Source organism: Berghia stephanieae, chromosome 7 (assembly GCF_034508935.2).
Source record: "Berghia stephanieae isolate SIO BIC M18660-M18661 chromosome 7, UCSD_Bste_1.3, whole genome shotgun sequence".
NCBI lineage: Eukaryota > Metazoa > Mollusca > Gastropoda > Nudibranchia > Aeolidiidae > Berghia > Berghia stephanieae.
The window spans coordinates 31,568,382-31,595,088 of record NC_088366.1 but is presented as its reverse complement, the minus strand read 5'-3'; the positions used below and the strand labels follow the sequence as shown (position 1 = coordinate 31,595,088).

At 35.5% G+C, this 26,707-nt stretch overlaps 1 protein-coding gene across 1 annotated transcript; it reads left to right on the top strand.

Moving 5' to 3' along the window:
• Nucleotides 1-987: 987 nt before the first annotated feature.
• On the top strand, nucleotides 988-26,707 carry LOC144977065 (HEAT repeat-containing protein 3-like). Its single transcript, XM_078921805.1, has 16 exons — nucleotides 988-1,323; nucleotides 5,904-6,076; nucleotides 7,580-7,667; nucleotides 10,506-10,600; nucleotides 11,315-11,424; nucleotides 12,496-12,639; nucleotides 13,749-13,885; nucleotides 15,036-15,132; nucleotides 15,703-15,809; nucleotides 16,359-16,421; nucleotides 16,837-16,919; nucleotides 18,253-18,389; nucleotides 18,653-18,735; nucleotides 19,131-19,280; nucleotides 21,927-22,100; nucleotides 26,490-26,707. Exons 1-16 carry the CDS (start codon nucleotides 1,177-1,179, stop codon nucleotides 26,592-26,594), a joined length of 1,893 nt encoding a protein of 630 aa, XP_078777931.1. The 5' UTR covers nucleotides 988-1,176; the 3' UTR covers nucleotides 26,595-26,707.

The following is a 26,707-nucleotide window of genomic DNA, read 5'->3' as shown; positions in this document are numbered from 1 at the left end:
CGTTCCTTCTATTGTTTGTAAACAGCCAATAGACACTTAGATAACCACGCCTCTCGGACAGTCGTCATAATATAAACAATGGCAGTGATTGGTTAACATAGCAAAATGCACAGGTTTTACTATAAATGGTATGTGTCTAAGTAAAATACCCACTGTCATACCACTTGATCAAAAGAATCAACAGAGAAAACTCTATGTAGTCTAAAACGTTTATAATATGATCGAGAAAATCGTGTGATAACTAGTCACCAATTTGGCTTTATAAAAACAATAACAATGATCAAAGAGATGTCAATTTCATTCACGTTACTGTTTATAAACAACCAACTATGTTTGTCCGAGCACGTGTGAGGGTGTGTCACGAATTCTGTGTTTTGATTGGTCAAAAATCTACTGGTTAATTGGCTGGTAAGTTCTCGAATAGAGCAGTAAAATTAGGTGCCCCAAACGTAAACAAAGGTCGAGAAGCACATGGCAAACCACATGTTCCTGTCTTGACAGCTCACGTTCCAATGTAAATAATAGAAAAAAAAAATAACCTTTAAAATTTGGCTGTTAGGTGGCAAAAGAAACACATATTCATAAATACTCGATCATGCATCAAATAATGTCTAGATATGGATATTTTATGGAACAAAAGGTAAAATTTATCAAAAGTTACGTCTATCTATTTTTAGACCAGAGCAAATTATTGCGCTGGTGTGAACAAAACGAGAATTATTCGGAGCCTGATTTTCATAATAATTTAGCCTTATATTATTATTTCTGCAACTGTTAGATTTTATGTAAACATATTTTCAATACTGAAAGTGTATTGCCTACAACTCAAACTACAAAATTGGGAGACCTATATTGTGCGTAAATTATTCCGGTCCCTAACGGAAATCACTAGCAACTTGTTATTGTTTACGTTTGGGGCACCTAATTTTTACTAATCTATGAGTAGCAGGAAGAAATTTCAGTACCAGAGTACCCAATATCGTCATCGACTAGTACCCATTACTACAACACATGGGTGAAATGTACATGGTTGACTCTCCTTTCCATGTATACGTAAAATTATGACAACTTTTCTGTTTTTCCCAATCACAAGCTCGTTTCATTTGTGACTCTGAGTCTAAGTTGATAATATTTGATGGTCTGATCCCAGCACCAGGAATATAAAGTTTTTAAAAGATGGGAAAACACAAGCCGTCAAGACGTGTGCGCTCGCAGAGACAAAACCCAACACAACCAAACAACAGGCAGTCGGTGGAGGATGACATTCCTTTTGAAGTTGAAGCAGCTAAAATTCCATCTTTGGTGGAAAACATAATGGATCAGGTAATCATTCAGGAATTAATAAACCACTATTTGGTGAAAAAGTTAATATATGGTGTCAGATGTGAGAAAAATAGAAACCTGTCGGAAAGTTTTAACTCACTCGGCCGTGAACCCTAGAACTAGAACGAGAGCCTAGAGAGAGAGAGATTTTTTAAACTTTCCAAAATTGGAATGTACATAGATAGTTTTATTCAACTATCATTTACATGCAAAAACTAAAAACATTAGCTTTGATACTACGCCTATAATTTGTCTTAGAAATGTTAGAATTATCGTAAACTCGACTTTAATACTAGAGAGGTGGGCCTTTGGCCTACCAACCTCCGCTGCACGTCCAACTCGCCTTGAGCATGCATTCACGTAAAATATAACGATTTTTTTAAAAAACCTACCTCTGTTTCAAAAACTAGCATCTTTCAACTTTCTAAGAAACATTTTGATTTTTCAGAACTTTAGTTCGTTAAAAAAATACAGGCCAATCTGACCCGTTGAGTCGAATGAAAACGAAATTTTGTTGTTTACACGGTTCAAAGGAAATGCCGTAAATAAGCTTTCATGGACTTCCTGTGTTGTTTATACAGTGTCACGTGACCGTTTGGAGAAATTTGACGTCTGCTTCAAATAATTAGACCGGTGGGGGGTAGATATTTTCGTTGGAGCAGAAAAAAGTGAGTATTATTTCTTGTACTTGTAGAGAGGCCTAGGGTCCACCAGCAGACCAGTTGATTAAATGAAAGAGAAAAAGGCCTTTTTTATCCGCCGCCACCACCACCTTGAAAGAGTGGAAAGGGGGGGGGGGGGGGTGCATGCCGACGAAAGTGTCGCTTGGTGACCTTGGTGACGTAGAGGTGACATAGAGCATCTCAAGGATACTGGCAGTTGCAGGTGTTCTTAACCCCTTAACAGCGAAGCTAATTTTTTGCTTTTAGATAATAGTTTACTTTTATCTTTATTATCGTTTCCACCAAGAGAGCAGTCAGACTATCGCAACTCGGACTTCAATTGTCTATAATCGTTTTGCCGTTACTTGTCTTTTGATGATAGAAGATTTGGTGTTAGGTCAAAGATCGAATTTCGCCACTAAAAGGTTGCATTGCTACTGGGTTTGCTCTTCCCCCCCCCCCCCACCTTTTTTTTTTCTTTTTTTTTTCACCTTAGTATTGTTGGTTGCTGCTATTTCCCTTTTTATGATTAGCAAGTTCCGTAGGAGTCTCACAGGATGCAGGAGTACTGCAATTAACCCTTTGCCAGTGACACTGATTTTTTTGTTTTCAAATAATAGTCTTCATTTATATTATTTTTTAACGCAGAAAAACAAAAACGTTTCCACCATAAGAGCAGTAAGAATATTGATAAAAAGCGCTTTGAGCACGTTGGGTGGATATTGCCCTATATAAAAGCTCATGTTTTTAAATTGTATTTTGTTTTTTGTCTTTTGATGAAAACGGTAAGATTTTATTTTTGGTCCAAGTAAGATTGATATTTGCCTTTAAAAGGTTAAGTTGTTTTTTTTTTTTTTTTCGGGTTTTTGTTTTTCTTCAAAAGCCTAGTGAGAGAGAAAAAACAAAACAATCATACATGTACCTGCAAACAGCAGAACGTTTTCATTTTACAATGAGATGGGAAGGGGAAGGGATAACACTATGACAAGAGAGAGAGAGAGAGAGAGAGAGAGAGAGAGGGAGGGGGGGGGGGGGGGATAGTAAGGGGGAATGGGAAAAGATGAAAGAAACAATGGGTTGCCTGATGACGTAGATCAAAGGATTGTTACAGCGGTGTTCACGGTGCGTACTTCGTGAAATTTTAACCTTTTACCGTGACACTGATTTTTTTCTCCAGATTGCTTATGCAGAATAAATCGTTTCCACCAAGAGAGCAGTAGTAAGAGTATATTTCGACTCGGGCTTCAATTAAACTATAAATCGCAAAGCTTGTCTTTTAATGATAACATTAAGACTAAGATCTGGAGTTATGGGAGTGTAAGATGGAATCTCGCCATTAATGGTTAAAATTGTTTTGATTTTTTAAAAAATAACACACACACACACACACACACACACGAGCGCGCGCGGTCACGACAGCGAGAACCATCTATTGCTTGTGTTGCAACGGTAAACCAGTTTACGTGTACGTAGATCCTGAGGCTAGATGCCCCGTTACCGTGTACGTAGGCACTCCCCCCCCAAAAAAAGAAAGAGACACACACACACACTCACACATACACACACACACACACACACAGAGTCTCGCATCAGCTACGAACTAATTTTGCGCACCAATTTTTACTGCACTAATGCACCAAATTGCATACCTATCTAGGGACACTTTTTTCCGCATCTTTTTCTCAATAAACTTTTTTAAAAACCTTTGTTTTGCTTGCACTGCACCGGCACCAGACGTAGTAACAGACGGAAACCGACACGATATCGCGAGGAATGAACCATGAAAATATTTAGGATATAATTTCAAACACAACTTTTGAAATTCATCAAGGATTGTGTAGTACCGAATGTTTTTTGATAGAAAACAAATGCATCTTCAAATCTAAACTGCTTTTGACGGTTAGCGGTAAGTTTTTTATTTATTTTTCTGTCCAAACGAATGATTTGTCCTGGTATAGAAGCTAAGTATTGGTAACACCGGCGCAGCTCTCTACTATTATTCTCTTTTTATTATAAGTTATAAGTTGTGTAAGACCCGTGCGGCACTACAAATAAACGTTCTTCCGTTTTCATCCCTCAACAACCAAGAAATGACTTAAGTTTGTTTATTCATTATCCACACTTCTTTTATCTTCTTTTATTACCATCGTCATGAATAATCATCAGCCATCCACAGGTTATGGGCCCAGTCACAGGCACAGACTATTATTTGACGGTGACGAAAGGAAGTATGAGTTCTGGGAAATAAAATTCCCAGGGTTTTTGAGAATCAGGGACACCGTACACTAGACTACAACACACGCGAGACAGCACACAAAGGCACTTGGCGAAGTGAGAGAGGTATATATCTAGTGAAAGAGTAGAGTGAGAGTTCGTCCGTTTCGCTCTACTCTGACGCAACACGCAAGACAAGCAGCACATATTATATCAGTGGTACGTTACACACACAAAGTGTATTGTATGTGTTGTATTTGTATTGACACAGGCGCTTGGCGAAGTGAGAGAAGCAGTGAGGAGAGTGTGTTTCGTCGTTCCGCTCGTGACATCGTTACAACCGTTATATTTTTACTATAAAGTATTGTGGTCGGGGATAAGAATACGCATCACTATAACCGTCACGACGGATGTAGCGAAGTCATTACAACCGTTTGTATTTTATTGAGTTTGTGGTACATGGGTGCCTGTTCTACAGAAAAAGATCGTTACTTCCGAAGATCGCTACAACCGACTTCGCTACAAGTGGAGTGAACTGTATAAATTTTTGTATAGTGCGCACTTTTTTTCCACATGTGCGGACAAAATACACTTTTTTGTTAAAAATACACTTTTTAGGGTCATGGAATACACTTTTCATCCTGGGAAGGTTGGCAGGTCTGTTAACTGGCTTTTGCGACTCAGATTGGGCCAACTCCGAAGACCTAAAAGGTGTCTCTGGATATGGATTTCAATTGACAAATGAGGGACCTCTGATCTCCTGGAAGTCAAAGAAACAAAACACCGTAGCCTTGTCTACCTGTGAAGCTGAATATGTCTCACTATCATCAGCTGCACAGGAAGGCATATTCCTCTTGGCATTACTGAATGACATATCTTCCATGAACTTGAATGTTTTTGACATAAAGTGTGATAATCAATCAGCAATTGGCTAAAAACCCAGTTTTAAGTCAAAGAACTAAACACATTGATATTAAGTTCCACTTTCTTAGAAACTTAGTGCAAAAAGGCAAAATTCAATATGTACCATCAGAGTACAATATTGCTGATGCTCTAACAAAACCTACGACGAGAGTGAAAATTGAAAGATTTAAATCTTTTGTAATGGGTTAGATTCTATGAATAATTCATTATCATTACCAATTACCCTCTTGGTTAACTTGAGGAAATGTTCTTATTGTTGTTTTCGTTTCAATCTTAACATTAATAATTGATGTTTCAATGTACATCAACTTTTATAACTTCAATTTTGATCAATTATTATTGTTCACTTCAACATTTATAAAACAAGGGATTCTACACTTTAATGGGATTACCAAAGCAGAGTTTAAGGGGGAATGTTAGAATTATCGTAAACTCGACTTTAGTGTTATGTACTATTATTCTCTTTTTATTATAAGTTGTGTAAGACCTGTGCGGCACTACAAATAAACGTTCTTCCGTTTTCATCCCTCAACAAGAAATGATTTAAGTTTGTTTATTCATTATCCATACTTCTTTTATCTACTTTTATTACCATCGTCATGAATAATCATCAGCCATCAACAAGAAAAATGTAATAAATAGGCATGGGGTAAAAGTAACCCGGGTAAATTATGGGTATAGTCGGTGTTAGAGTTGAGTGAGTTAAATATAGTTAATGCTGTCATTCATTGCTTTTGGTTTATTTTTTATTGCCATCATTCAAACGTCTTTCTATTTTAGCTGAAGGATCCAGCTGCAGATGAAAGAGCCTACGGGTGTATGCAGATGGCCAGGATTGTCTCACAACCCAAAGCTGTTGAACTTTTATTGAAACAAGATGTTGTCAAGGTCACAGCACCTTTATTTTTGGATGAATGCATTGATGTTCAAAGAAGTGCCCTTGGGGCTATGAGGTAAGCTAGATAGGAAGTTGATTTTTTTGTAGTTGATGAATCAATCTGATTTGACAGCCAATGAGAAAGGCATTACAATAATGTAATCTGCTAGTAATAAAAGAATTAGCAAGCATCTTTGTAATATCCTTTTCAATATAATGTCTGATTCTTCCAATGTTTCTAATGTGATAGTTACAACATTGACAGATTTTTTAAACATGATCTTCCATGGATAATCCTTGATCTAAATACTTTACAAAGTATCCCGAGCCAAGAGTGATATCATTTATCGTGTAGTCGAGACATGATACCTGTGTCACTTACCAAGTACTCATTTTACACATGAGTGCACTGCTAGAATGTTACGGAGGAAACTTTTCTGAGAGCTCGACTGGAACCAGGGATCAGCAAGTTAGAAGATGAATGGCATACTGCATGATTTCAAGGCCCCATTCAGGAGAACGTTAAAGATTGTGCACTGAAATAGAGGATAACAGTGTTGTAACGGTCCAGGTTTTTTCAGGCAACTTATGTTACTTAAATCATTTCCACATTGGAATCCTTTTTAAAAAATTCTCATCTGACATTAGGTAGTTCAGTTTTACTAAGAGAGCAGTTACAACAAATCAAGAGTTTATTGCTGTTACTGGTCTCTTGATGAAAATGGTCCAGTCTGCTGTTGACGGGTTACGAATTTGAAAGATAATTTAGTCTGGTTATTCAAGTTCTCATGTTTTTAGTTCTATTTGCCTTATGACTTTATCTCTGATAAAGAAGGGTTTTTGGTGAAATTATCCATTGCCTTTGTTAAACGACCATTTTCATTGTAACCTTTTTTGCCAATTTTGTTCTCTACTATCACACACTCTCCTAAAAATAATGGTAATTTCTTGTTTATTGTTTTACTCATTATTTGGACTTACAACATAGTTCCATATACATGAGTTGCAAGATTTCCGGTTTTTAGAAATAGATTTTAATTTATTTCCGGCATCTAGATCATCTCAACATAATACCATTTTAAGGCAATTGGTCACATTTCAAAATAAGGCTTTTTGATTTCATTGTAAATGGATTTCAAGCTTTTTTGGTCTGACCCATGCATTTATTCAATTTGATCGATTTCTGTTGAGATCATCAAAGAAACAACAATGGATGAAAAAACCCCCAAAAAACTGAAATGTGAAAAAAATAAATGAAATCTAAAGAATATTCACCAATTATCGCATTGCACCTTACTGAATACTGGTTATGAAATGATTTCTTATATTTTAAACTCATGAGTAATCATACAAAAAAATTTTTTTCACAGTGATTATGTTCAGTATTGAATTTCAAGAAATTATGCATATAGTTTTCATATTTGATATTTCTGAATCTATTCTTCTTATTTTCCTTTTTCTTTTTTGTTTTGTTGGCTTTTCAATTTTTATTTTTAAAATTACAAGTGCTGTATGATTATATTTGTTTGTGAATAGAGAATATACAAATGTTACTAATTTAAAAATTTGAACATGACAGGAATATGAGCATAGATGGTGAAGAAGCTGTTTGTGCAGCAATGGTGAAGAATGACATCATCACACCATTGTCAACTGTCATTAAAAAGGTGAGTATCTATCGGCTGTGACCTGTGAATTTCAACTAACAATTTATTGGCATCTTATCCTAATACGTTCAATCTCTTAAATTTAGACTTGATGAATGGTAAAATGCTGTCAGAAGCCTAGAGTGGTAAATACAGTTCACTCCGCTTAATCGCACATTCCGCTTATACGCGACACATTACCTAAAAACAGAATTTTTTCTATATAATTGCTCCACTTAATCGCTACATCTTGATTTGAGAAAAATGCCTACATAATTCAATTAAAAAAGGTAATGAAAATTCGTTTCACAATGAACAAGTTCACGTGTGAAAAAAGCATTCCCGTCAACGCAATTCCACTGTCCCTCTGACCCCGACTAGGTGAGACGCGCAATGCTTGTCAACTGACATCAAAGGATTACCTGACACGACAGGCTAATTGACTCAGAACTCTCGGTCTGCATCACAAGGTGTGAAATGTGATTGCAGTCCATTCAATGCGGTGTGTTTGTTTACGTTGTCTGACCATTCGATTGCAATTCTCTACCTGTGCATTGTTTTCTTCTACTGGGCCGTGAACAATAAGAAAGGATTATAGGGAGGACTTGTGTCTCATCTTTTGATTGATCTATACGGTCCGTGTCCTTATTGATACACTCAATAGGCGACTGAACTTGCGTAAACTTAAGGCAAGTCTTTCTCCCCATTAGAAAGCTGGCTCTCGAGATGGAAGGGTTGACAGAATGTCGGGCTTGAAATCGAAATGATGAAAAACACTATGCTGATGTTTCTTCTGGTTTTGAAACAACTTCCTCAGCAGTATGACTCTAATGACATTTTCAATTCAGACGAGATGGGGCTTTACTACAATCAACGCTTCACGATTACTATTCTTACAAACAATGATGTCACACTTTGTTGTCGATGAAACATGAATAAAAAGAGAAATTTTGAAAGAAAAAAGTCCCTTCCCCCCCCCCCCTAAAAAAAACAAACAAATAAATAAAAAAGAAATAAAAAAAAAAAAAAGAAACGCCTCTTCTATTCAGTCTAATGTCTTGAATATGACGGTCCAAGCCTGTAGAAATCTCGAAGGGGAAGGTCATACATGAATGGTACATGAAAGCTGGTGATTAGATGCTATGTTTACCTTCTCCACTTAATCGACACACTAACCTGAACTCCCGAAGGTGTGCGATTAAACAAAGTCGACTGTACCAGTAAAAGAGTAAAGTGAGGAGTCTTTAATAATGATGATCAACATGCACACCAGCATCACGTTTTGCTTGAAACATTTGTGTTTTATAGTGTAGTTCAATCATTCTCTCATGTTTCTTGTTTGCGTGATTTAATTTTGCCACCTTTACCAGGAAATCCTTTTAATCACTGTAAAAGATATTGCCCTATTGTAGAGATATGCTTCTGAATATTCAGCTTCATTTAAGATTTCATGAAATTTTAAATGAACATGGTGTAGGCTGCTCTTCTCAGAATTCTAAACCAAATCAATTGTTGTGGAATTTTGTAGGCTGCTCTTCTCAGAATTCTAAACCAAATCAATTGTTGTTGAATTTCAATGTAATAAATGAAAACCATGAGGCTTCTTTTTTGAAATTATTTTATTTAAATATAAACATTTTTTTTTTTTGTGTGGGTTATGTCAGACTTGCTTTATTTGATGTTAAAAGAATATTTAAGGCTTTGATGGCTATACGCATTGGTATCTCCTCTTGTAACAAAGTCAATGTTGAGCATGGTTAGTGATTTTGTTGACAATGTTTACTAAACACTGATCCAGACATTGTGTCCTTTGGTAAAGCACTTTTCACTCATTAACCCACTTGACTCCAGTGTGAATGAATACTTTGGTTATATGTAGTGGCAGCTGTTGTAAAAGTATTAGTACAAGGGTGCTAGAAGGGTGTCCCACACTGTTTAAAAGAGAAAAATTTTTTTCCAGATGGCCTCCTGCAATAAATTGAAGCACATTGTTGAAATCTGGTTATAAAAATATCAACATTATTTTTCATTCATTCATTCAGAAACATATTTTGAATTCTTTTCGTTAACAAATTCAGATTTATATATATATATATATATATATATATATATTATCATATTTTGGACCCAAAAGCGTATTAAAATATGAGAAATCATACTGGTTGGCAGGCCTGTAAAAGTAACGAAATGAAGAAAACAGCCCCAAATGCTCACCAAAAAACAAAAAAAAAAAATTATATATATTATATATATATATATATTTTTTTTTTTTTAAATATTTTTTTTGTGAGCATTTGGGGCTGTTTTCTTCATTTCGTTACTTTTACAGGCTTGCCAACCAGTATGATTTCTCATATTTTAATACGCTTTTTGGTCCAAAATATGATAATATGGGAATGTTGACTAAAATATGCTATGTGCAAAATGACTTATCAGTTTGTAACAAAATGGGGGAAAATGATAAAAGTGGAATAGTTGAAGGTCATTAGATATTGTCTCCAGTGTCCACCTACAGGAGAATCTGAGTAGCCAGACAGATGATTGTCACAGGAATTGAATGATTTTCCTTCTCTCTACAAGGTTGAAAAGTCTCCATAAATTCTGCGAATTTAAAATTTAAAATTTTTGATGGTTGCACATGTTGAAAATATGATTTTTTTGGGTAATAAATATGAGAAAATTTGCAGAAATATGATAAATCTTTAAAATGGTTGAGGTTGGTTGGTTAGTCCGCTTTTATATTCAATACGATTTTACAGGAAATTGGAAAACAAGTGTTGCAAAGAGCTCAGTAATAGTAATATTATTCATCAGAAAAAACTTGTAATCATCTTAAAAAAAAAAAAAAATTTTTTTCAGTTTGGGGAGCACCATGGATCTGACCAAGAAAAGACAAAGAAGGAGACAGCATCATTGGTTTTACTAGAAGCAACTGAACTCATGTCAAATTTATGGTAAGTAAAGGGGGATATCATTCATAATTATTTTGATTAGAATTCAAATATTGAAATTGCCTATATAGGAATATAGTGAAAATTTTAAACATTATTTTTATTATTTAGTGGGACTACCTTATACCAACAGATTAAGATTTCCATCAATATAAAAAAGTCTTAAACCATAGATTTCTTAGATGTGGCAATGTTACATGTTTGTCAGAAATTATATATCATATTATTCAATCAATTTTTTGAGTGAAAGTTTTCCAGACAAAATTTAAAGAAAGTGTTTTGACACTTTAACGGATCAAGACTGATAGTACTTCGAGACCTCTTGGTTATTTGTTCTAATGATTAATAGATCAATGATTTTTGTGTGTGGTGATTTGAATGTGAAAATAAGAATACAAAGCACTGAAAAAAGATAGTAGTTTCAAATATTCAAAGGGAAAAAGGAATGCAATGGTCATTGTCTATCTGACGCTTTAAGAGATTATGAAGTAACTTAATACAAAATGAAATTACATGCAATAGTTTTTTCTTTTTTGTTTGGAAAATGTAGAGTTACATGAAGTATCACCTGAAATTAAAGCCATATCTGATCACCCACCAATGTTTGGGACTGTCAAAAACTGTTTAAAATAAATATGGATAAACATATTCAGAACTTTTGTTGGGTATTTCATCTTAATTTCTTATACAAGGATTCTTTCTTCATTGCATTCCTAGTGAAAACAATGATAGAGCTCTCCAGATGTTCAACAAGGAAGGAATCTTGTCCATTTTGTTGCCCCTTATGAACCCTGAAACAACTGGTTACCCTTTATCTATTGCTATTGGTAAGTAAAAATAAAAAAAACAAACAACGAAAACGCACAGTTTATAATGCTTCTGAGCTAAATATGTTCTTTCTCAACAATTAAAGAAAATATCAATTTGTACAGATTATTGTAATTTTTTTTCTTTTTAGTTTAGACCAGTGTCTTCATGCATGATTATTATTATTTTAAAAGATTTTGATTGGGGGGGGGGGGGGGGTAATTCAAGTGAAAGCTTTATTCAGACACATATCCAGATCTGCATTACACCTCAGGATGAAAAGAAGACTGTTATGGTTCTGAATCTGTCATCTCTTACTTTTGTTTCTCGGCTATTGCTAGCCCATCTCCTATGATCTCTATTTTTTTAATATCATGCATCATTGATTACCACTTGCAATGTCCTGCTTGAAATTTTTAATAGGTTGTCAGACGGGCAAAATAAAATAGATTTCAAAGGAAACTTCAATTCCTTACAATTGAACTATTTTGTCATCAGTAGTAATGCTGTGGTCCTTAATCTGTGTGCTCTGGCATCATACTGAACTAAATTTCTAATGTAGTTCTGTATTTGAAGATACTTCTACTTCTACAAAATTTTCATTGTAGTAGTTGCCAGATTTGCCTGCTATAACTTGTTTATTTATGAATGGATTTTCAAAATTCAAAAACATTTTTACTCAGTGGAGATAGGGCTTTGATTTTAGACAGAAAATTTCCTCAAAAAGAGAAAAAAACATTTTTCATAGTCATTGCTATATAAAATAATATAAGATGAACTTGCTTTATTAATCCACTTTGGAAATTTACATTGAGTATTTGCATTGCCTAATGAATGGTGAAAAATGCTTAAGCAAACAAAAATAGTTGCTATGGATTTGAATGGCATGGTTTTTTGTGCCTCTCGTGTTTCATCAAGTTTTGTTGCAGTTATAGGGTTAAGGCTTTGATTTTATTCTATAGGCATTATTATTATTGTAATTTATATTTTTTGTTTAATTTTAATACTGTGACTTGGCTCAGACCATCATATTAGACAAGATGAATACCGTATGTTTTTCTTTTTCATTTCATTATTCAATCCTGTTGTAGCCCGATGCTTACACATTGTGAGTGAGAAGAATGCAGAAGTATCCAAGGTCTGTCAAAAGCCTGAGGTCTTTTCACGTTTGATGAATGTGGTCACATCATCTCCATTAACAATAGATGCTGTCCTGTTTAGAACGAATATCATAGGTATGGACAGATGTGTGAATGATTTGCTTAATTTTTATTTGGTGAGTATTTTTTAGCTGAGAATGAATAAAAAGGATTTGAATTTCTAAAATCATGTCACAAATCATGCTGTGCATGAATTAACTAATGTTGCTTGTACCTATTGTAACTTTGAGGATCATTTTAGGTGATGGGTGCATTGTAGCTGCTCTTTTCATTGCAGTGTTTGCAGTCTACTTCAAGTCAATTCCTGGGAACTGTAAAAGATTGTTTATTTTACACAAGGTTGAGTTGAACTTGATTTAAGGGAAGTGGTGTGTGGTGTATCAAATGTTTCAGAGTTCGTGCAATTGACCATATCTCTTATTGATTAAGATGATTAACATGACCATCATCATCATTGGATTAACATGGATGCCCTGCCCCATTTATTCATATTTGTGTACGTGGAATTGATCATATCTCTTCTTGATAAAGACGATTTATATGGATGTCCCATCTGTTTTGCTGATTGAATTTGTTATTCTTATTGTCATATTTTAACAATGAGTTTGCAATAAATTATTACACGTAGCACACAATAAATAGATAGCTTGTTTACACTGTACTTACATCATCAGACAATGTGTCTTGTCCTACATGTTAAGTGTTGTTGTTGGCCTGGATCCCCTTTGAGCTCATTTAGCGGATTTTACTCTTTATAAAAGCTCACTTTTCTTTTTGTTTTTCATTGGATTTCCTTGTTCATTTCATTTTGGTTAAAAGACTCTAATATCATCTGGGTAAAAAGTTTATTGCTTTATTATAATAAATATGATGGTAATAATAACAATTATTATTATTATTATTTTTACTATTACTGTTATTATTATTATTATTATTATTATTATTATTATTATTATTATTATTATTATTATTATTATTATTATTATTATTATTATTATTATATCATATATGTGTTGATTTGTTTGTTTGTTGGGTTGGGTGAATATATCCTTGTGCTTGTAGCGATTTTCTTTGAGCAAATGAATGACCATTGAATATGTCATAAGTAAGATCAAGTAGATGTCGTGCTAAGCAGTGAAATTGTTAGCATTAAATATATTTTTTCATATCTTTAATCTTTGCAGGAATCATTTTGAATTTGAGTGAGGTAGACCTGTCCAAGTATTACAGTTCTTTCATCAAAGTGGCTGGTGAAGTGTTGGATATGGATCATCTCCCTTTGATAACCCTGGCAATTGAAGGTCCTGGCAACCCTGATGAGGTGACTTGTTTTTTTTTTGTTTTTTTTTTTTCACTTTCCCTCAGCTGCATTTTGACTAGGCGAATAGACAATTTTTCAACTTGTGTTCTTTTCAGCACGAGGTCTTGACTGCAGAAAGAACTTTGGCATTGCTCAGCTGAATGACAGAGTCCCATAGAACATCACCTTTGAAAAATTAAATACACCTCCCAATTGACAAAGATTAGTTTCGAGAAAACTTATTAATTATTTGATAATTTCATCAAACCTTTAAACAGGGAATTAAATGTTGCACATCAAATACAATGCCAAAACAATTAGGAGTAATAATACTCCGTTATTGAGTTTAGTTGACTGATCATTAAATATTACATTTAACTGCTTTTGCTCACACCATATATCCTGGTAGAGCTGTGAGAAGCATTTGCGACATATAGAATGAGGACCTTTGCGTTAGAGGCCACATTCCCATTTCCCTTGTGTCGTTTCATTAGTAAAATAAAATGATGAAGCGGTATGGTCTTTGCTTCATATCTGAAAGGTATTGAGTTTGAATACTTGGTGCGCTGTGTGGCCTTGAGCAAGTCACCTCGCCCTCGCCCAATTTGCGGTGCTGCACTGTGGCTGATGCCTGGGTTATTCCAGTCTTCCTTGGAATAGACCCTAGAGACAATTTTCCCTGATGGGATGAATAAAGGGAAATTGTATTTTATTTTATTTAAATATTTCCAGCTTGTCGCCATGTGCCTTTTATAAAGTTAATGCATTAGCAATCTTCATAAAAAAATGATAAAAAAATCGATTGCTGGTTGTCCTTATGGGATAATCATGCTTTGCCTTTAAAATGGTTTTGAGGAATGTTCTAAAAGTTGAATTATGGCTACCTGTAGATGAATTAGAAGTTTAGATGACTACTGCAATGATGTAAAAAAGGATTGCTGTTAGCTCAGCCCAGTCGTTGTCCAAGGGGAAAAAAATGGATGTAGTAAATCTATGATGACATTGGTATTGTATATTGTATGAATAACTAATGGATGGCATGTTTCATCCTTTGCATTGAATGTATGCTGTTCCAACATCACAAGATTTAAAAAAAGGAATGTGAAGCTCCCAAAGCATTATTTAGCTGTGGTCAAGGGTTTATTTCAATTCCTGTTTCATCAAAAATCAGAAAAGAGATGAGGACCTGTCACAACAAGATATTGACAAGTTGATAGCAGCACAGAGAGTCTGTCTGGAGATGTTGGCCAATTTGTGTTGCAGTGATGGTAAACATTTCTTCGTCATCTTCTTCTTCTTCTCATCCCCCTCCCCCTTATTTTCTTTTTAAAAGTGACAGATTTGAAACCATTTCAAAATATTTTAAGAATGATATTAGATAAACCAGTTGCATGCATAAATATGACAACATATCACTATAAATTCAAGCTATGGGAAGATCGGAATTGAGAACATAAGCATGTTGACTTGTTAGGATTTAATACGTCTAATGCTTTTAACCATACCATGTAAATTGATGAAAGCATCACTAAAGTTATGAACTAGATTTTTATGTAGTGTGGCTTGGTGGTCTTGTTGTATGACACTCACCTTCAGACCTTTAGGTCCCTAGTTCAAATTCCACTGTGGGCAGTGCAAAGTTGAGTACCCTTCTTTAAGTGATTTTGCAGATTTTATGGATAATGTCCTATATAAAAGCTTGATTTTCATAAAGTAAAATAAAAAAAAAACTGCCAAAAAACAAAATAAAAACAAAAACCAAATAAAATAAAATACAAAAAGAACAAGATCAAACGTGATCATTTTTACAATCATATAAAATTCCTTTAACCAATCAGATGACTGGGAGGAAATGGAATTGGATATTGGCAATGACAATGACTTGTGTGATGAGGACGTTGATGAGACAGGTGATGCTGATGTATCAGAACAACAAGAAGTTGTGGTAAGTTTTGTAATAACTTTGATAGTGTTATTCTTTACCCTTTTCTCCAAATGTTTTCTGTCTATGGAATAACCTATTTGCTGGTATCAAACAATCTAGCTATATTTTTTTAAACATACCCATTGCCATTGACAGTAATAGTCTATTTGAGTTTATGTATAAAAAAGGGAGAAAATGGTGTTGATGTTCTTTTTATTACTATTGACCCAACAGCAATATGTGTGCTCATGCCAAAACTCTGATGCTTTGTGAAGTTATTTATAACAAGGTCACAATAGAACAATATGTAGAGCGCCATATACAAACATATATTTTCGAACTATTGTAAGGTCATTTTTTTCTCTCTCATTTTGTGTTGAGGTCTGAGGACACTTTTATTTCACTATTCTTTTTCTTTCCACATTTGTTGTAAAGCAGAAAAGAACAGATAGATGAATGACTTTGTTCAATCAAGTCACAAAGGCAATTGCTAGTTGTCTTTTAAGTAAAAATCAAAGATTATTACTAAATTTTTATTTAGTCTTAAGTTACGCTATTATCTTATTGCAGGAATCTCTGTGCTTGCCGAGTGAAGTCCATTCTGCCTTTTTAAAACAAGATCTTTTGAATAAGGTAAGGTTCTGAATTTAAAAAAAAAAAAAAATTACTGCCTTTTATTCATCAAAATTTTTGATATATATAGAATTTACTGTTATTTGTTGATTGTCACTATTGAGATTAATGACATTATTTGTAATGTTTAGGGTACGTACCTTTATGACATGAAATGTAAGTAAAACTAATAATGCAAATTTTACTGTTTGGAGTCGATAACAATTGAAGTTCAATTGATGCTATGGTTTGATTAATAAATGATGTGAATGTTTCACATTTTTCTTTTATCAAAAGTGTTGATGAATAAAGAATTTGACATAGGACAATTTATTGATGAGCTTCCCAAGTTATTCATATTGAACACTTTGTCATCTTCTGTTTTGTCATATAAAGCCTTCCCCAAGTAACGACTGGCTTTTTTTCTCTCACCTAGATAATGAAAAAAGCACATCCTTCAGAAGCCAACACAATTTCTCAATTGGAATCAACACACTTCGGTAAACCAATTTTACAAAGGTGGGGAAATGGATATGTTAAGGTCTTTAAATATAGTAGTAGTCCTTCAGAGCCATTATGCCCGTGGAGCCAGAGTTTATCCCAGTTTATATTGCGTGAAATGGACAATAGCAATTGCTTGCTACCTTTTGGATTGGAAGCTAGTCTGTGGCAAAATATTCTCTGCTAGATCTTACAGACCCAGCTACCCAATCACTGCTGGGTGGACAGGGGGTCAGAAAAAATCTCAACTGCACCGGGATCGCTTCTCGGCCCCGTTGATTGTGAAGTGAGTACTCTACCAACTGAGCTATCGGGACCCCCCCTTTAAATATAGAAAGATGATATTGGTTACTTAAAATGTATTTTATATCAAACAGTATTTATGTACTTTCTTATGATGTCTGTTACTGCTTATAGCATGGTCCTCATCTTTGACTGGGTGGGGTTCTTGACCTCCCATAGTGGGCAGGGGGGGGGGGGGGTACAAACTGTGTCTTCTATCTCTTTATATCTGTTTTCCAACATGCTCTCTGTCTTTGTTTTGGAATGAGATTACTTGGTCCTAGCTGGGAGGGAAACAGTCAAATACATAGTTATTGTTCTGGGAGGTGATATTTTTTTTCCTTGTTAATCATCTCTCTGTTATGTATAATAATATTTGTTATTTTGAATTTATAATGTAAACATTTGACTGTGTTCCTCTTTGTTGGATTTTGTGCTTGTGTCCGGATGAGACTTATAGGTGGTCTCAAACTAAGTATTTTGATGGTGTGCTTTTGGAATCTACATCTGATCCCAATTTGTTCCCAGTTCCCCTATGTCTTACTTTTTCTTGGGTGCTTTATTTGTAATTCTAGAACTTTTTACTATCCCATTTTCTTCCTTTTTACTGGCGCTGATATAACCTAATTGTATTGCAAGCGCCGTAAAACCCTTAAAAACAAAAAAAAAAACACCTCATCTTTATTTTAGCAGTGTACAATACATAGCTGCCAACCATCTGTATAAAGCACAATTGTTCCATATTTTGTAAATTTTGGCTGAATAGACTAGTTTTCGGTGCTTTGCGGTAATCACAGCCTATGATTTACTGTTATCGACTGACATATGCGCTGTGAACCTACAATATAAATTATTTCTCAAACACTTCTAGGTCATTTGCAACAGCTAGTTTCAATTTGATGCTCAATTTACCAGCATTATATTTCACACTTAAACTAAGTCGAACAACAGTCCTTTGATCCCAGCCAAACGAGTGTTCCTTATTTTATTTTTGAAGAATTGGCAACTTTGGATTATGCTTTTTAGTTTTTAGTCCATGTTCTACTTAATCATTTATCATTTTCTTTAGATTGGAAGATCTCCAGTCAAGAGCTCTTTTGTGTTTGAGTAACATGGTCACTGCTTTATACGACTCATCAGAACCACCATCCACCCCTGTCACGTTGATTTGGGCGGAATTATACAGTCTTGCCAAGAGTTATCAGGGTGAGATTAGAACATAAATTCTTTACTCCTTATTGTAATTAGATTTGTAGGAACCTCCTGATTTTAATCTTGTATAGCTCTAGCTCTGTTGGAAGTTATGGTACATCTATGATACAGGTATCAAATTAAAGATATCACAAGGTCAAAATGTCATAAATGTACTTTCCAGCCCAAAGCAATTGTATGTCGTTGACACATATATGTTTTTGTGAACTCATTTGTATTATTATATTTGCAAGCATATCTCCATTTTTCACTTTCAGGGAAAAATGAAGATTTTACTTGGGCTATCACCAGTGCCATGAGGAGCGTTTTACAGAAAATGTCAAAATCCAATGAAGATGAGGTAAGAACACTAGAGCATTACAGAATAGGCAATAATAAGTCTCTCTCTCTCTCTCTCTCTCTCTCTCTCTCTCTCTCTCTCTCTCTCTCTCTCTCTCTCTCTCTCTCTCTCTTCTCTCTCTCTCTCCTCCTCTCTCTCTCTCTCTCTCCTCCTCCTCTCTCTCCTCCTCCCTCCCCCCCTCCCTCCCTCTCCTCCTCTCTCTCTCTCTCTCTCTCTCTCTCTCTCTCTCTCTCTCTCTCTCTCTCTCTCTCTCTCTCTCTCTCTCTCTCTCTCTCTCTGTGTGTGTGTGTGTGAGTGAGGTGTGTGTGTGTTGTAGCTGACATTTGTTTAACATTATTGCTGACTTAATTACAGTTATCTTTTTTTTTTTTATAATTTTGTCTGGCATTATCTAGATGAAGACTGTGAGTGCTTTAGACTTGGACTTTTTGGTGCAGATGGGAACTGCAAGCTCCAAGTCAGAGACGCAGATCAACACAATCCGTATGATATCGACCATCGGATGTGCTCTAGCAGGCAACACTGAAACTCATTCCCTGGTTAAGGTAATATTTCCCATCTCCATAGCATGATATTTTAACATTGAGTCTGATTGATCCCAGGTGTGGTCAAGATATTTTTCTGACCCCCTGTCCACCCAGCTGTGATTGAGTAGCTGGGTCTGTTAGATCTGACAGAAAGTACTTTGTGATAGACTAACATCCTATTCAAAAGGTAGCAAGCAATTGCTATTGTCCATTTTACCTTATAGAAATGGGGATAAACTCGGGCTGCATGAGCCTGATGGCTAAGAGCACTAAGAGGATAGTTTTTCTTATTATAACTGCAGGCTTAAAGTTTGTTCCAATGTAACACTAACAGCAATATCATACTTGACTTCTATTAAGCTTGAATTGTATTACTGATAAGCCTGTATTTGTGAAAATGGTTTTATCTGTCAAGAGTTATTGAGTGAAATCAAAGCATGCAAAGGAAATAATAAATAATGAAATGGGTCTTAAAAGTCAGGGATGCCCTTTGTTAAAATAAATAAGCCTGAAAATTTTTCTTGTAAAGAGCATATTTGAAAATATATCGTGCAAAGCTCTCTCTGGCATGGCGGTTTTTGCTAAATAAAATCCAAAGTTTTGCAAGCAAAAAAAAACAACAAAATTTGAAAAAATTGCGATTGATTTTCGTAAAAACTTACAATAAGTTCACAAAAGACAAAAGCGTTGTGGGCCTGAGTAATTGGAAGAGAGGGCTTAACTAAGCATGATCATTACAAAAAGCTAACAGGAGTTTTAAAAATCCTCACAACAAAGCTGTTGCGGGCATTCCTACCCTCAATCTCAAATTTCAGGGACATTCTATGAATATAACCTCACATTCCAGGAACAATACGTTCCCACTGGTGTCCAGATCACATCGTCCCACATTCATTTCCCACAGGTGTCCACCTCCCATGGTCATAGGCTCACTCCCCAGTGGTGTCCACCTCCCATAGCCTCAGGTCTACTCCCCTCTGGAGTCCCCATCCCATGGTCCACGATCACTCCTCAGTGATGTCTGCCTCTCATAGACTAGGGTTCATTTCTCACTCGTGATCACCTCCAATAATCCCTGGGTTCATTCCCCACTAGTGTCCACTTCCCATGGTTCCAGGTTCACTTCCCGCTAGAGTCCATATCCTGTGGTTCTATGATCACTCCCCGGTGATGTCCACCTCCCATAATCCCAGATTCACTCTCCACTGCTGTCCTTATCTCAAAGTTACAAGTTTGCTCTTCTCAGGTGTCCATATCTCACAGTCCTGGCTTTGCTCTCCGCTGGTTTCAACACCCCATAGTCCCTCACTTGTTTATCTATCCCATATTTACTCCCTACTAATGTCCACCTTACATAGTTCGGGTTCACTCCCTGCTGCAATCGACCGCACATTGTTCTGGGTGTCTTTCTCAAAAAGTGGGTACATTTCTCTCTTGTCCAATCCCCACTTGTATCTACATCTTACAGTCCCCAGTTCACTCCTCACCCGTGTCACCAGCCCATAGTCCCAGGTTTACTCCCCATTGATGTTCACACCCCACAGTCCCGGGTTTACTCTCCACTGGTTATTATATCCCATAATCCAGGGTGCATCCAGGTTCACTTCCCACTTGTCTACATTCTGTCTTGTCCTCGAGTTCATTCCCCATAACTGTCTACAACCCAGGGTCACAAGGTTTCCTCCCCTCTAATATTGACCACTCATTATCCTGGGTTTTATCTGCATGGATGTCCATCTCAAATGGTCCCTGGTTCAATTCCCTCTGGTGCTCACCATAGTCCCTGGGTCAATCCGTATTTAACTTTGATTTGTTTCATTGAAATAACACAAGGGCCCCACCTCTTTACCGACTGATTAGAAAATAAGCAATCCAATACAGTACAGCAGTTGGAAACAGCCTATGGTGATTATGGAGTTCTTTTCGGTAATGGTGTTACTGTGAAAAAATTGCTGTGCAATTATTTCCCTTGTTACAGTGAAAAGACACCCTTCAAAAAAAATAATAAACAAATGGCAACCTGCACAGCTGACGGAAGCTATTCCCACACACTTTTAAAATCTGGAAAAGTTACAAAAAGTTTTTATTGTCAAATTTTGACATTCTTAACTATAAAAAATATAGGACAAATTTCAAAAAGTATTTTTTATAAACATTTTAAAGCATATCCATTATGAAATGTGACAAAATTTGTGTTTTATGTACTATAAACATCAAATGATCTAATCGTTTTGTGTGACTGTATGCATGAGTTATTGCGTAATATCAATTTGAAATTATGCACACAAAAAAAAAAAATCAATGATGACGGCTGTTTATTTGCATTGGCGCATGACAACCACCCATTATGCCCCAAGTGGTCCCAATCAGCACTTTAGGGGTTAAATCTTCTCTAAAGAGAAAAAAAATACCAAAAAGAAAACCAAACTGAAGTCCCTGAAACGGGGTTTTGAACCCGCGACCCCATGTTACATTGCAATGCCTTGTGAACTCAGTCACCTTATCGTTCTCTCTACCATTTCATTTATGGGCTAAATAAAATGTTATTGGATTAAACCAACAGTTGGTGAATTTTCAATTTATTACTTTTTTTTCTTTTTTCTTAAGAGACTCATTATCATTACACTTACTGGACATTATTTTTGTCTATGCTTGTGATTGCAGACAATTGGAGAGCTCCTCTTACAAGTGTGTCATACCAATGACAATGTAGTGGTTGTATCAGAGACACTAGACTCTCTTTTCGATGTTTTCAAGGAGGATGAGACAGACCCCATTGCTAAAGAAATAAATTTGGTACAGCAACTCAAATCTATACAACCAACATTCAGATCCAAGGTGAGTGTTGGTTGTGGTTTAGCTGTGGAACTTTTTTAAAATTCATTTTAAAAAGAATTTGGACTTTTAAAAAAAAATTCCTGTAAAGGAAACCACTGAGTTGCTGCAACACCTTAAAGAAATGATGAGTAAATACAAACCAACAAAGATTTGTTCAAATAAATTTAATTAGCCATGGATATACACCAAATGAATAGGTACGTCTTTCATGGAAGGGAAGAGGCAGCTTGATCAAAAGCTAAATCATCAAACTCACATGAAAGAAACAAGGAATGAAAACTGCCTTACTGGGTGGGGATCCTGACCTCCCATAGTGGGCAGGGAGGTACATACTGTGACTTCTATCCCCTTATATCTGTTTTCCAACATGCTTTCTGTCTTTGTCTTGGAATGAGATTACTTGGTTTTGTCTTGGCCCTGGCCGGAGTCCTAGCTGGGAGGGAAACAGTCAAATGCATAGATATTTTTTTGGGAGATGATATTTTTTTCCTTGTAAATCATCTCTCTGTCATGTATTATTATATTTATTTTTAATGTATAATGTAGGCATTTGAGTGTATTCCTCTTTGTTGGATTTTGTGCTTGTGTCCGGATGAGACTTATAGGTGATCTCAAACTAAGTACATTGATGGTATGCTCTTGGAATCTACATCTGATCCCTATTTGTTCCCAGTTCCCCTATGTCTTACTTTCTCTTGGATGCTTCAATTGTAATTCTAGAACTTTTTACTATCCCATTTTCTTCCTTTTTACTGGCGCTGATATAACCTAAATGTGTTGCAAGCGCCGTAAAACCCTTAAAAACATAAAAACAAAACAAAACTGCCTTGGCATACTAATAGTACCTGAAAAACATTTTCATGAAGCCCAAAACAACAACAATTAAATTCATCAAACACAAAAGTGGGCTCCCTCTTCTACTCAAAGGAACTTCACTATTCCCAGATAGTGGTGATGAAGCCAATATTTTAAACAGACATTTGCTCATTATTTGTCACCAAGAACTCATATAACCAAGAGATATCACTCTAGATAAACCAACAATAATCATGCCAAACATGAAGTTTACAGAAAATGGAATAAAAGAACATCTGGTCCTGAAGACCACCTCATCTGTTGAAAATGATGTCCAGAGCTAAGCCTTGCATTAACAAAAGGAACACAGCTGTGTATTCAGTCCACCGGAAATAAAAATATTTTAAAAGGACCAATTATCGTCTATACTTACCTTAATCGATAGTGACGACTTTGATACTGAGCCTATTATAGGCATCATCAGAAATGTACAGGCATAAAATTTATAGCGATTCAACGGCTTAATAATATAATTTACAGTGTTTTATTTACTCTCGGAAAATCTTGATTGAAAGTTGTTCGAAACCGGGTGCCTGAATTAGATCTCAATTCTCGAAACCGATTTATCAAACATTGACGAGATTCTTACCCTAACTGCGAGATAGCCATTGGACTGGCCAATTTGGCCAAAATTGGCCACACAGAGAATAATGTTTCTAGAATTAATTTAAAATTAACATTTATATCTATTTTTAATTTTTCCTAGTCCTTTAGAATTTTTTGTGATTTTCAAAACCGATGAATTTTCCAAGGAGATCAGTTTTAGTATTGCTTGCCCAAGTAAGGTTCAATTTTGTCACTTCTCACATCAATCACTGGCTTCGAGTACGGCTGTGCTTCGAGGCCTCCCCCTCTTCCCACCCCCTTCGCCCCGGGCAGTCTTGACCTTGTCTTCTTCCTTCCAAAATTATTCCTTGTCCTTTGAATTGTAGGGCTGGTCTATTGTTTATTGTCTATCATGTCTTGTAAAACTATATTTTTTTTTACTGGTATCCCATTTATTCCTTTCTACTAGCCCTAAAATGACCTCAATGTTTTATAAGCACCATCAAACCGTTAAAAACAAAAGAGTCCTTAAAAGAATGTAGAGTCATCTTCCTTGCTGCTCACGCCGATATTGTCTACACCAAAAGTGTTCCAAGATGTAACCTTTTAAATAAGGATAGAAACCAAAATAAAAAATAAAAATCGTGTACAAGTAGCTACAAAGCAGTCCTTAACCTCTCTCTCTCTATCTATCTATCTATACTCTATCTCTCTCTCTATCTCTAATCTCTCCCACCCCCACCCCCCTTCTCTCTCTAATGCTCCCTTAAACACATTCAAGACCCTATAACTATAAAGTTGTTCTCTTTTTCTTTTTTCTTTTATCTTTTTTTATTTTGGTTTGTTTTGTTTTGTTTTTCTCCGGATTCATATTGCTACGTACAAGAAATACACAAGGCAATACATTTTGTGTTCTAAATTAAAATAATAATCTTAAAAGAGAGTAAAAGCAAATAATTTTTTAAAAAATAAAGGTCGATCAAACTTCTTGAGTCACCAGGAATGGCGTCAACATGTTGAACTTGAAAATTAAGAATTTTTTGCCAAGGGAGGACACAGGCATCCTTGAGGCCAGTGATCGATGTGAAAAGTGACCAAATAGAACCTTACATGGGCAAATAATACTAAAACTCTGATCTCCTTGGAAAACTCATAGGTTTTGATAATCATAAAAATTCTAACGGACTAGGAAACATTAAAAATATATATAAATGTTAATTTTAAATTAATTCTAGAAACATTATTCTCTGTGTGGCCAATTTTGGCCAAATTGGCCAGGCCAATGGCTATCTGGCAACCATGGTAAGAATTTGTCTATTTCACGCTTCAGATTTCAAACAACTCTCAATCAAGACTTTTCGAGAGTAAATAAAATGCTGTAAATGATATTATTAAGCCGTCAAATTGTCATAAGTGTTATGCCTGTCCACTTCTGATGATGCCTAACCTACAATAGGCTCAGTATCTGGGTGGGGATCCTGACCTCCCATTGCGGGCAGGGAGGTACATACTGTGTCTTCTATCTCCTTATATCTGTTATCCAACATGCTTTCTGTCTTTGTCTTGGAATGGGGTTACTTGGTTTTGTCCTGGCCCTTTCCGGAGTCCTGGCTGGGAGGGAGACAGTCAAATGCATAGTTATTGTTTTGGGAGATGATATTTTTTTCCTTGTAAATCATCTCTCTGTTATGCATTGTATTATGTTTAGTTTGCATATTATATTATATGATTGGTAAACATTTGAGTGTGTTCCTCTTAGTTGGGACCTGTGCTTGTGTCTGGATGAGACTTTTAGGTGATCTCAAATTAAGTACATTGGTGGTATGCTCTTGGAATCTACATCTGATCCCTATTTGTTCCCAGTTCCCCTTTGTCTTACTTTCTCTTGGGTGCTTTAATTGTAATTCTAGAACTTTTTACTATCCCATTTTCTTCCTTTTTACTGGCGCTGATATAACCTTAACGTGTTGCAAGCGCCGTAAAACCCTAAAAACAAAACATAGGCTCAGTATCAATGTTGTCATTATCAATTAAAGTAACAAGTATAGACGATAATTGGTCCTTTTTAAATATTTTTATTTCCGGTGGACTGAATACATAGCTGTGTTTTCAGATCCAATTATCACCCAATTTCACTCTCCAGTATCTGTTGTAAACTTATGGAGAACATCATAAGATCGGCAATTACTTCCCATCTCGAAAACAACATCCTGACAAATGCTCAACAGTTTCCCTAAACAAATCATGTGAAACAACTCTTTTCAGCTGTAAATGATTTCAAATCAGAACTAGACAAATGTGGGCAAACAGATGTCGTTTTTTATGGACTTTGCCAAAGTGTTTGCAAGGTGCCACACCAACATCAACTCGCAAAAAAGTCAGAAACAACTCCGTGGATAGGCTCCTCTCTTGGCCAACAAACACAGGAAGTTATCTGGGGAGACAGATCAATCATTGGTAAAGTAACATTAGGCGGCCTTCAAGCTCTGGTCTCAGATCCACAATGGTTTTGATTCACATAAGCGACCTTCCCAACCAATCTCAGTCAAATGTATGCCTCTCTGCAGAGAACAATGCTGTACAGGAGCATAAAGAATGAAGATTTAATTGCAAAATTACACGAAATAATGAGTCAGCTGTATGGATCATTTTTAGACAATTGACACAATCTAATGTTTGCACATTAAATTTGTTACCCCACACATCGTTTTTCTTGATTTCAGATGTCAAATTTTGACAATCCTCTGAAGTTAACAGTTCTATATGTTGACTTGAGTGGATTGTACAGTATTGTAGAACTTTCAGAAACTGATAATTTATAAAAGTGGGCAAGCCCGATATATATGTACGTAATAATTATAGGAGAGTAACATTAGTTAGAAAAAGACAATTCTATTTATTTGCGGCATTTGTTTTAATCTAGTGTGTTGAGTGTACCATCAGAAAATATTAATAAAATGTCCCAATTATTTCTTTTTTCTTTCCCAGATTGGTAAAGAGCGTAAAAACCTGGGAGAACATTTTGGGATTGTAATGATGGCAAGAGACAACCTTGGCCCATTCATAAGATATAAAAAAGCAAGACGATTATAGTCTTGCTTTTGTGATGTTTGTTATCGTCTGTTGTAAAAAAAAATGTGATTGTACATTTGATTGAACCCATCTAGAATTATAAAAATTATGCAATAAATAAATCATAATTATCA

Excerpts from the sequence above, each read along its gene's own strand:
- LOC144977065 (XM_078921805.1), top strand. The coding sequence starts at position 1,177 with ATGGGAAAACACAAGCCGTCAAGACGTGTGCGCTCGCAGAGACAAAAC. Across the intron at positions 1,324-5,903 it reads TGGAAAACATAATGGATCAG|CTGAAGGATCCAGCTGCAGA; the intron begins GTAATCATTCAG and ends TTTCTATTTTAG. Across the intron at positions 18,736-19,130 it reads CAAAATCCAATGAAGATGAG|ATGAAGACTGTGAGTGCTTT; the intron begins GTAAGAACACTA and ends GGCATTATCTAG.